Source organism: Carassius gibelio, chromosome B7 (genome assembly GCF_023724105.1).
Source record: "Carassius gibelio isolate Cgi1373 ecotype wild population from Czech Republic chromosome B7, carGib1.2-hapl.c, whole genome shotgun sequence".
Lineage (NCBI taxonomy): Eukaryota > Metazoa > Chordata > Actinopteri > Cypriniformes > Cyprinidae > Carassius > Carassius gibelio.
In genome coordinates, this window is record NC_068402.1 from 25,280,071 (window position 1) to 25,292,974 (window position 12,904).

At 34.9% G+C, this 12,904-nt stretch overlaps 1 protein-coding gene across 1 annotated transcript; it reads left to right on the forward strand.

Annotated features, from left to right (window-relative positions):
• The first annotated feature begins 4,084 nt into the window (after window positions 1-4,084).
• LOC127962565 (methylthioribulose-1-phosphate dehydratase) lies at window positions 4,085-11,864 on the forward strand. The gene is made up of 7 exons (XM_052562179.1): window positions 4,085-4,289; window positions 4,418-4,518; window positions 10,756-10,804; window positions 10,892-11,009; window positions 11,084-11,219; window positions 11,384-11,551; window positions 11,642-11,864. The coding sequence occupies exons 1-7, from the start codon at window positions 4,236-4,238 to the stop codon at window positions 11,739-11,741; spliced, it is 726 nt and encodes a 241-aa protein (XP_052418139.1). The 5' UTR covers window positions 4,085-4,235; the 3' UTR covers window positions 11,742-11,864.
• Window positions 11,865-12,904: the final 1,040 nt, after the last annotated feature.

Sequence of the window (12,904 nt, forward strand, 5' to 3'; positions counted from 1 at the left end):
GTTTTATTACAGATGCACACACTTTATTTCACGTCTTCTGAACAGTTGACAACAACCACCCGCTTACCGCCATTGAAAGGCTTGGAAGAGCAAGGACAATTTTTAATATATCTCTGACTGGATTATTCTGAAAGAGGAAAGTCACATACACCTAGGATGCTTCGAGGGTGAGTAGAAGATGGACAAATTTTCATTCTTGGTGAACTAACCCTTTAATGTGTGGTTATGTGCACATACAGTATACTATGATTATATTCACTGTACGTACAATAAAACGAAAAATTGACAATTGACTTGTTAAAATTTTCAATTCATTAAATTTTAATTTACAATAATAGCCATTATAAAAGTATAAGTATAAAGTTTAAGAGACTATGTAATGGGAAATAAAGATAAAAGCAAACAATCCAATCAAACGTATGCAACAAAGTCAGCACTGTATTACAATTATTAAATAATGTATGAAACATAACTTTGTGCTCAGCCAAAACGATATAACCTGGAAGATATAAAACATTCATGTGACCAAAGATGGCCTGTTAGATATACCCAAAACAAATTTTACCTCATGTTTAACGACTACAAAGACATCAGAACCAGCAACAAAGGTTACAAGGACTAGCCAAGGTGAGGTGCTCTCGGTGGTATATATGAGACACACAGGAAGCACACACTATAAAATGATGTTACACTGGACAAAGGAAACCAGGAACAGACTACACTACATATACACAAGACTAAGAAGGGTAAACCAACTGCCTAATCAAATGGGAGGGAGAAACTGGATCACAGGGAGCACATGGGGGGAAATATTTATGTGAGGGACTCTGAATGAATACTTGATAAAAGGGGAAGAGCAAGATCACATCTGGGGATTTGAACAGTACTTGGTTTGTCAAGTATCCCTAGGGCAGGTCAGCATGAGCCTGGAAACGCTGCTCCTTCACTAATCACCAACAGCGAACGTCTGAGAGTGATGGCCAGTCTGAGAGTGTTTTTGCTCCACCCTTACAGAGACCAACTGAGTCCCTGGCCACTTACTTCACCTCATGGTAGAGGTGGGCATTGCCGGTTTAAACGTGACAACAGGTATTATGTTGTTCCATGATATGGATTTTGCTATACTGTGGATAGCGTTATGTATTCATAAATTCAAATTTGTGCATTTATATTGGTTTGTTCAATTTGGTACGTTTTGCTAATTTTAATACAAATGACGATCGAGAGTTGAGGCTAAATGTTTTTGTCTTCTGTACTGCACCAGCATTAGTTATCAAACACATAGAGCATCGTAACAGACCAAATAAGAGCACAAATCGCCTACTCCAGAGATTCCTAAACTTGGGGGCGTGACAAGGCTGAGGAGGGATAGTGTACAGTCAGCAGATTATTTTGCAATTGAACCCTCTGCAAGGTAATAAAGACTTCACTGCATGATTTTGCCAGCTTGTCATGTGGCCACTTGCCTGATAAATAAATAATTGAATGCAAAATATTAATTTGACACTTTAATTACCTCAACATGCATTTCTTTACCCACTTGAGCACTCTGTTATCAGTTGTGGTTGGATCAATGACAGACTACTAGATGGCGTGATTTGAGAAATCAGAATTGTATTGCAGGAAGCCATGTAGAAATATAAATGAAGGATACATGGTTCTGCTTTAACAATGAAAGTTACAAGTTTGTGAAAGGACTTCCAGTGCCAGGTAAATTTAAAGCAGATTCTGAATTCACAAATACTAAATCAACGTGCCTACACCAGACATGAGCGGTGCAAATAGAACCCAATAATGTTCTCTGCTGTGGATGCGGCACGATGGGACACAACAAATCCAAATCCTTGAAAATATTTCTCTCTACAAAAGGGGGGCCGGGTAGAAAAAGTTTTGGAACCCCTGGCCAACTCAAACACAATATTTTATTTAATTTAATTCATACAGACCTACCTCATGTTGCACATTTTCACTTTTTGAGAAAAGCAATGGCACAATAAAAAAATACTTTCAGGTCTATGTCCAATCCCCCACTTTTTCTAGTTATATAAGGTTAAAATACTTTGCCTGTTTTTTTTTTTTTTTTTTTTCATATCGCAATATAATATCAATATTGCCTGGACAGTGTAAAATATTGTGATATGAATTTTAGTTCATATCGCCCACCCCTACTTCGTGAGATCACCATTGGGAACCAGAGCATCTTCACAAAACATTGTATTATTATTTCTCTGTTTAAATAAATCATCCTCCAGGGATTTTTCTGTTAAACTCCATCTACTGTGTCCGTCTTCTGATTCATCCCACTACATTGGCTAGATGTGAATTTTGAATTGGAACAGTACTTGGACGATGACTAATGACGTTTCACAAGTCCACAAGAACACAAGTACAGACAAGTATGCATATTGAGAAATGGCCATGCACTGAAGAACAGGCAACAGTAGCATGATCTCAGGGATAAACTAATGGATGTAACATGGGAAACAAGAGGGTTTAGATCAGGGGTCATCAAACTTGATCCTGAGGGCTGGTGTCCTGCAGAGGTTAGCTCCAACCCTGATCAAACACACATGAACCAACTAATCAAGGTATTGCCAGGTATACTTGAAACTTCCAGGCAGATGTGTTGAGGAAAGTTGAAGCTAAACTCTGCAGGACACTGGCCCTCCAGGACCAAGTCTGGTGACCCCTGGATTAGATACAAACATGACAGTTATGGCAGAAAGCAACCAATGATGAGACAGAACTAATGAACAGGAACCAAAGAACAAACAGAACTGAAAACTACATGACAGGACAATGAACAGAAGAGAACATGACACATACAGCAAAACAAGAAAAAACACATAAACAAAAGACAGGATAAGGGAGTCACATGACCAACACCACACCTGACAGATGCTGCCTTCCTGAAATGTTTTAGCAGAGTGGTAGGAATCTTCATAATACCTACTCTTTTTAAAATGCTGTTTTTATGGAGTGTTTCATGAACACTTATTCTCACAATACTTTTAATAGTCAAGTTATCTGGCAGACAGGGCTGGAGTGGGACAAAAAAAAAATCAGCCTTGCCATTTTTTGGTCCAGGCAGTCCACCACACACACACACACACACGTGTATGTGTGTGTGTGTGTGTGTGTGTGTGTGTGTGTATAATTTATAATTTATATAAAAGGTCAGAGTATAATTTCCAATTAATATAAATAAGTATGCAACTGTGTACAACATATAGGCTACTATAATTTAAAATGTTGCCAGTAATTTTCACATTAATGGACAGCACAGACCTCCTCTGAATACAACCCTTATGAGAATAAGAGAGAAAGGTGAAGAATGAGTTAATACATTTTTTTTTTTTTTTTTTTGTAATACTTAACTTTCAATATTAAAGAGACCAGTACTGTAATAAGTGATTACAGTACTGGTATCTTTAATATTGAAAGTTAAGTATTTGAATATACTGCAAACTCACAAAATAATGGCGTGTGAATGTATTGTTTTTGATGAGAATAAATTGTCAAGTCATATTTAAATCTAGATCTAGGCTTATCACTCTGTCCCTGCATGATATTATGCAGGCCCTTGGTGGAAAAAAAAAAAAAGAGAAAAAAATAATAATATTTGCCATTCCAGCACTGGCACTATATACATAAAATGAAAAAAACAGATGTCATTTATTGACTTCTATCCAAAACTCTTTTATTTTATTACAATCCAGCATACAATTAATTAATTTACCTCTTGTTTAACCTTATGTGTGTACTTTACCATATTTGTATTAAATATTTATATTAGAATATTATTTAAATATTATTAAATATTCTTAAAAAAATCTGTAAGGCATAGGTTACAGTTTATAAAGCTGTATGTATATAAAAACAATAAAAAGGCGATGTCCACAGTTAGGTATCTAAGCAAACCATAGACTGTAAAAAAAATATATATATAATAATAATAATAATAATAATAATAATAATAATAATAATAATAATAATAATAATAATAATACCTGCCTTTTGACATTTTTGCACGTGCCTAGCTCCTTGTTTGGGGGTCTTTTATCGTATAAAGATCTGCACTTCCGTCTTCCGCTGCATCGCTTGCTGTTGCTTCACGCGTTGTTCAAGTTGTTTGAGGCTGTTTAGCGCCTCGAAACTAAGTAAAATATTTATCATAAAAGCTTGAGTCTTTTCGTTATTTATTTATTTTTTGTGTTTTTTTCATTGTGTTAAGAATGTCGTCGGTCGTAAACACTGTACAAGCGGTGTGCAACAGGCAAGAAAAAGGGGTAAAAGTGGTTTTGTGGAATATGTTAAATATTTGATATCGCTGTTTCTCCAGAATCTTATAAGCTTCCCTCTTATCGAGACATTCTTATCGCATTAAAGATTAACAGATCTTATATTATTGTTTAAGGATAAGGACCATCCTCGTGTGCTGATCCCAGAGCTTTGCAGACTCTTCTATCAGCTGGGCTGGGTGACAGGAACCGGGGGAGGAATCAGCCTGCGGCATGGGTTAGTCAATGCATTATACACCAAAGATAAAATCCACTGTGTTCCGCGATATTCATTTGCTATGTGGATCAGTGACGTGAAAAGTGTTCATAATAAAGAAATGGAAATGCCTTTAAAACAGATGTAGCCTATTGTGGAAAACCTTTTTAACATTTAAGCTAAATCGTACTAGTATCTAGTTAACGTTACTAGGGCTGTAAAGGTTTTTCTGGTCGACTAATCGCACGTTTATTAATAAGCCGTTTGAATCGTAATACCGATCCTGTAATTGACTTCATAACCTTAATCATCCATTTACTCCTCGTGATGGATGATTAAGGGTATTTGGCATTTGTGTTCCTCATATTTATAATCATGTGGAACAGGAATTACAATTTCATGCTCAAAAAATAATTTCTAGGGGTGCCAATAATTGTGGTTAAACACGCATTGGAGAAAAACAATTATTTCATCATGAGATTTTATCCCCACTTTCAGTCGTTTTACTTTAATAATACATTAGAGTTTTGAGAATTTTTGGAATGAAAAATCAAAAGGATAAACAATGCAGATTTATTTCCACAGCCAACTTTGCTCATATTTAGCAAGGGTCCCAATAATAGTGGAGGGCACTATACACACATTTTTTTTTTTTTTTGTGAAAAGTGGGGACATCCCATAGGCGTAATGGTTTTTATACTGTACGAACTGTATAGTCTATGGCCCTACACCAACCCTAACCCTCACAGGAAACTTTGTAAATTTTTACTTTCTCAAAAAAAACTAATTCTGTATGGTTTATAAGCGTTTTGAGAAATGGGGACAAGGGTTATGTCCTCATAAGTCACCCTCTCCTTGTAATACCTGTGTCAGTTGTGTCCTGATATGTCACAAAAACACACACACACACACCCACACACACATTTTAGTTGGTTTATATTTGAGAGACATACATCACTGCTGCTAAGCTTGTTTTCTACTTGGAAGGGCCTCTTGTAGGGTTTCTGCACTGTAATACACATATCTTGGTTAAATTAGTCAGAAGGGGGTGCAACTGTAATGGTGGACTGGAGGAAATGTCCAGTATCCAGTACCTTTCAGAAAAAACCCCAAGGTTCTCCAGAAGGATAAGGGTCCACCATCGCCATATATTTGTAAGGTCACAGTGGAAGACAAAAACAGAGAAATCTTGAAAAATCTAGTGTTACAACATAATAGACTTGTTCAGTATTGCATCATAGCTGTGTGGGCGGAGTTGGCATGGAAAAGCATGGCGTTGATACAGAATGGCCTACATAAAATAATTTCTGCTGCTCGACAGAACAACATACACATAACAACTGAGCTGTATTGGGTCAAACTGTGCATAAGGTATCTGAATGGACAAATGACCCAAGTGTCGGCGGTGTCGTTTCCCAACATTTTTGTCTCCTAATTTAGTAAGAGAGCACTTACTACAAGCTAATATGAGAACTAGACAGCTTGTGAAAGTAAACATTTGTTGTTTTGTTCTGCTTAATTTTAATAAAGTGATAAATACTTGAGTAAAAGCCTGTTGTACTTTTTTATTGATATATTAAAACATTTTTAACATGGACAAAACGGGTAACATTAAGGTCTTCTGAAGTGCCTTGAAATGCGCAGCATTATTCTATGTGGTGTGTGCTGTGGCTGCCTAATAATTTTCACAAATACGTGCTGTAAAATAAAAAGATAACATGGAAATATGTATATAAAATACAAAAAAAACAAAAACATGTTTATTGGTTACTATAGTTAAACTACGGTGACTTACATGACTAATGACATATCATTGCAGGGTAAGTAAGCCTATATGTGCTACCCGCTCAGTGCTAGATAAAGTTTTTTAACTTATTAGAGGTAGAGAACACCACACGGCTAATTTTAGACACTACACCAAGCAAAAATCAAAGGAAATCATCACAAAAAGTAAAGATCAAGTGGCTAACAATGTGTCCACGTGACATAAGATGTAGAGAATACGGTTAAACAACAACAAATAAGTATATTCTTTCTGTAAATACCAAATAATAATAATAATAAAAACCTCCTTGTTACTTTTTTTAACAAATAAAAAGTAACACTATGATTGGTTTATTTATATCAAAATAGAATTTGTCTCACCATCTAAATGAAGAAGACTCCACAGTCCACACCACCAATCTGTTGGCACTTGTCCCAACTTTAACAAACTTCTTATTACCAACCTTGATTTTCAGTAGCACCCATGTTCCAGGTGCATTTTTTTCCAGGTGTCATCTTACTGCAACAAAAATACATGAATAATAAACAGATTTGTTAATATGCTAAGTTACATATAATTTGAAGCTCTGAATCCATGTTCTGAATCCATCATGTCATAATTACTGTGATTCCGAGATGACAACACGTCATCTAACCGACTAAGAACTATTGTACTATCAATGCCTAAACATATCACCTAATGATTCTGAGGTGGTCAGGTGGTACATGTCATAGCTCTCAGAAAACTCCCACTTCACAAGTTGTAATTACGAGTACTTTGAGGACGTGAATGCATTTATTAAGTTATTATATTATCTCATAATAACTGTAATTAAGATATGGCATGAACGCACCTACAGCAGTCAACAGTATTTGGGTCTTTTTAGTAAAAACTGTCACAGCATGCAAAATCAGAACATCATGCAAGTAGCCATAAAGCAATCTTATTAAACTCTAAAAACATCATACCCTGAATGGCAAAACTTGAAAACAAACATTGAACAGCAAACCTTGAACAGCAAGCCTGAAAACCTTCTGTTGAGAACCTTGAACATTTTCACTTCTATTTATTTTTGCAACCTGAAAACTTTCACATATCTCTCATCACCCAACCCATATAGATTGATTGAATCTATGGAACGTGTGCTTATATTTTGGCTTCATGACCTGCAAAATATAGTTAGTAGTTCTTTATCATGACATGGTATCCCTGAATTGTGATAAGACAAATGCAGACAGTTTCCAGACAGCACTGCAAAGTTAAATAGCCAGATTACAAATGACATACACACAACATCCATTGTCCTGGCTTCCTAGTAGGGAAGACTATCTTTCAGTGGAATGTAATCCTATAAATAATATACAAAAAAAAAAAAGTTCAGTTGGTTTAAAATAAAATTGGTCACTGCTGTGAATGTTATATAAATGTGTGGCCTCACTGGAAATGCAAGGATGGGTCCAGATTATGTGGAGGCAACCACGTCACCACGACATATGCATTAGCTGTCCACACATCCATTCCCTAAAATACAACTTTGAGATTTGCATCTTTACAAATACTTGTTCCTTAGCCAGCAGTTCAGTTACCTCAAGACAGATGTTTGCAATCTGCAACTTTTAAAAACAGAACTGTAAAATTACAGACATTTCTTATTGTTTTTGTGTGTTACTTTGTCAACTCACTGTTGCCTCCAACTGCTCATTGAGAACTATATTCCAGAATTATTTCCTTTTCAGAACAGTTTCCAACTTCAGCAGTTGTCTCATATTTGCAGATTATTTGCCCAAGCTTAAAGACAAATTATAAAAGAAAAATAAATTAAATTAACTTCTGATTTATTGTGGGAGTGCCATTGTGACACAATGTTCTGCTATAATAGTAAAAATGGGTAATTACACAATGACTTACATCAGGATATGTTAAGGGGTCACATGATGTGATTTAAATTTTTCCTTTCTCTTTGGAGTGTTACAAGCTAAAGTCTCAAATCCAAAGAGATATTCTTTTTAAGAGTTAAGACTCGTCCAAACCTCCTAAAACGGAGGTCATTGTGTGGGAAGATTTGGAAAACACCGCCCAAAAGTTTACCCAAAGAAAGAAGGCATAACTTTGATGGTTGCTGTAGTATTGTTGCCACTGCCACCATGTCGTGGAGATGATGTGTTTAGTTTCGAACACATAAATAAATAAATAAATCAATAAAAAACACCAGTATGCTGTACTTGTAGGGCTGCACAATTTGGCTTTAGGCTTTCGCTATATAGATGTAGTAGCTGAATAACATGCAGATAGTTGTTTTACTGATGAAACATACAGACAATTAACAATGATTGCGACAATATATGGTTTGTGTGTCCTTCAAGCCATCTCAGGTATTTTTATAAGGATAAAGTATATTTAAAATGCAATGTTAATCGACATAGCCTTTATCACTGTATAGAATAATGTAAAGTCAGATCACAAAAATAAGTTATTGTAAAGACTCAAAAGGCTGATGTTATGAAGTGAATTTGGAGTAAAACATATCATTATACTTTTGTTGGACAACAGGTTTGTAATCCTTCCTTGTGTATTCATGATAACCCATTACCAAGATAGGCTAACATACTGTACAAAGCCAGTTAGCCCTACTTAATCTAATTAATTCAGCATTTCAATGTATTGTATTACCATTTGGACTCTGATTGGACAGCGGAGAGGTACTCATGTTTATGTAATGATCTGTTTAAATGAAGATATCTCCAAATACATTTTCATTCGTATTTATAAGTTTCAAGATATCTACAAAAAAAAAAAAAGAAAGAAACTTTTTGATTTTGATATAATGATTGATTGTTACTCTTTTTGATATAATCAGTTAATTAGTGACTAGTGATTATTCTAATAGTGATATTATCTATTTAAATATCACTAGTAAGCAAGAATTCTTTTTTTTTCTGCAGCAATTTAGAGCTCTTTTCATACTCTTTATACTGGCTAAAGCACATTCGTTTCAATCTATAAGGATAATCAGCCTACACTACTAGTCAAAAGTTTTTGAAAAATAAGATTTGTAATTTTGTTTATTAAATTTTTTTTATTATTAAAGGGGTCATATGATGTTAAAAAGAACATTATGTTGTGTATGTGGTGTAATGTGTTTATGCAGTTTAAGGTTAAAACAAAACCACATTATTTTCCACATAATTAACATTATAAATAAACATTTATAAACATTTGTTGCTCCTCTATGCCGCACCTTTCTGAAATAGTGTAAAACTTACATAACATACGCCCTGTGTCCCGGCGCGACAAGACAAAAACAATAAAACCCAAAATCAATTAAATAACACATTTCCAAAATCACCTTAAATAAAATGCAAAAATCAACAAGCTATTCAAAATCCAAAATATTGCCAAACAGGCCTCTTTGATTTGAAACTAAATCAACTTGTCTGTCTCAGCTCAATCTTCTTGTCAGTCAACGTGACTCACTCTCTTCACTGGATGAAGAGAGAAATGAAATCTGATCAATAATGCGACTGTTGTTTGGCATGATTCATTTAGCAGTTGTGTTCAGTTTTTAATTGCAGTGTCTGCTCTTTTACTGAACTAAATGATTTTTATTACTACACAAAAACAAAATGGTGGGGGTCAATGCCGGGGTGGGAAAGTGACATGAATGGTGTTGCGTCTTAACTTTGTGTATAATTTTGTGTCATAGACTTGTCAAATTTTTTTTTGTAAGTTTGTATGCACAGACATCTGTTATGGGCATTCTTAACCATTTTTATGAGGCTTTTTTTTTTTACAGTGTTCACATCAATATTTGAATTATATTGTTTCGACCGAATTAAGAAATATATATCTTAATATAAATTTTGCCTATATCGTCCAGCCCTACTTAATTGAAAATATACTAGTATCTAAAAAATAAGTAGAAGCATGAAAACAGATACTCGTAAAGCTTATAGATTAAATGTAAAAAAGGCTTGCCACAGATGTACAAAATATTCACAGGACTTATATTTTATGATGACCAAAGTTTTTTTGATGTAAAAATGCTAATACATCTTAACCATGACACAGTATTGAGGATCTGCAGGTGTCCTCTCTGAAATATTCCCTTTTAAAATCAATTAATGAATCTGTCTATACATCCATCCATGAAGTTTTTTATCTTAAATCCAAGAATGAATTTTCTTCACAGGCGTGAACAGGTTGTTCAAAAACCCACGAGACTGTGAAACACTCATTAAAATGTTTCTGTCTCTCCATTGAAAGTCCAGGTAACCAAATCTTTGGAGGTCCAAAAAAGTTATATTAAGACACATGCATAAGCTTCCTTGCGTACCATTCGTAAAACAGTGTGTGAGTGCTCATGTGTGCATCAACCATTGCTTTGATTCAAATAAAAAAAAAATCACATTTTTATTTGAAAAATTAAAAACATGCATGTACCATATACTTGCAAATGTATGACATTTATTGTAATGTATAATTTCTTCTTGCAGTGAGCACATTTATATAGCTCCCTCAGGTGTTCAGAAAGAGAGAATACAAGTAAGTGGGGTTTTTTTTCATACTACCATGATGCGGCATGTAATGAAATAACTTCAACAAACTATCTTTCCACTCTCCTGTTTATAGCCAGAGGACTTGTTTGTGTGTGATATTGATGAGAAGGACATCAGTTGTCCACCTCCACAGAAAAAGCTAAAGAAAAGCCAATGCACGCCCCTCTTCATGAACGCCTACACAAAGAGAGGTGCCTGTTCACACACAGTGGGTTGCTTCTGTTCTGTACTCTATTTACAAGACATTGGCATTTCTTTTCCACAGGAGCTCAGGCAGTTATCCATACACACTCAAAGGCTGCTGTTATGGCAACTCTCATGTTTCCTGGCAAGGAATTCCGCATCACGCATCAAGAGATGATCAAGGGGATTCGAAAAGGAAACTCTGGTACAAACTACAGGTTGTACTTGCTGCTAAGAGGCTTCACTCTTGCCATATTACATTAATAACATGTAACACTTTCTTGTCATATATAGTAGTTCATCCAAAAACAAACAGTTGTGATGGTAATGTCAGCATTTTAATTCCTGCTTTTACTTACTGTTTGTATGTGTTTTGACTCAGGTATGATGACACTCTAGTTGTTCCAATTATTGAGAACACCCCAGAGGAGAAAGACTTAAAAGAGTGCATGGCCCGAGCCATGGACATGTACCCCGACTCCTGCGCTGTTCTCGTCCGCAGACACGGGGTCTACGTCTGGGGAGAGACCTGGGAGAAAGCAAAGACAATGTGAGGCTATAGGAAATTAAATGCACACCTTATGGCTATATTCTGTGTATGGATACAATATTTAACTTTTAAATCTGTATTACTTTTCAGGTGTGAATGTTATGACTACTTATTTGACATAGCTGTGCAAATGAAACAGTGTGGCCTGGAACCCTCTGATCTTCCCACTGAAGATAAAGGCATTGTTTGATACATTTAAGTCTGTAAAGTTACCAAATGTTACCACTATGTTTTCAAAATAATAACCAATGTGATTACCAAATGTTACCACTATGTTTTCAAAATAATAAATTCTTAATGCATTTTTGCACAATGTATGATGTTCACAACAATATTATTTTCAGCATTTGTTGTACAAGTTTAAGTTTAATGCCAATTACCTGCAAACAGAATGTATTGTAAGAATAATGATTAGAATGGCTTTCATGCCATTCTACAGCATTCTGAAATTAATTAATGCCATTCTTCTTTTTGTGTGGATGCTATGATGCATAGCAACAATGGCATCATAATGTCATAATTAGCATTTGTTGCCTAATTTGGCAGCTGTTTGAATTCAAATTAAATTGCTATAAAATAAAAGTGCTTTAAGCTAAGATTGCTTAGAGATATAGATTTATAACTGTTTATTTGTTGGTTTTGTGCACAAGTGTGTATTATTTAATTCATGAAGAAAAAAAGAATAATCAAACTTTTTAAAAATAATATCCACTTAAAGAATTATAAATGCTGTTAAGTGTGGGGTTGGTGTTTTTATATTTTTTTTTTTTTTTTTTGGCAGAATTGCTTACCAAGGCTGCATTTATAAATTTTTATTTTCCTTTTTTTTATATTTATATATATATATACACACACACACAATCTTTTTGTCTCATTTGTTTGATTGGGTTCTCTTTGTCTACTTTCAGAACTTTGTCAACAAACAGTAATAGTAGTATATATTTTATATTATTCATGAACTCTCATGAAGTGATCAAAATGGCCATGTCAATTATTTTAATGACTCGAAGGTGCCGCAGGATCAGTTCAACAGGTCTTAGTATTGTTTGTTAAATATTATGCTTTTGATTTAATGTATTATTGTCCATGAATGTGTGTGTAGTAGGCACACGATTGAGATTCAAACCAGAGTTACTGTATGTACAATTCAGGTCATCTAGCCAGGAGGTGGCAGTGTTGTCTCAATGGCCTTTGTACTTTGCAAGAATTCTTGTGGATGTGCCCTCTCTGCAACTTCAAACATGTTTGTATTAGTCATTTTCAGTATGTCTGCATTAAACAGCTTGAGTGTCAGTGGAATATGAAAACAATTCTGTTGTGCCAGAGTCAGGGTTCAGAAAAAGACTATCAGAT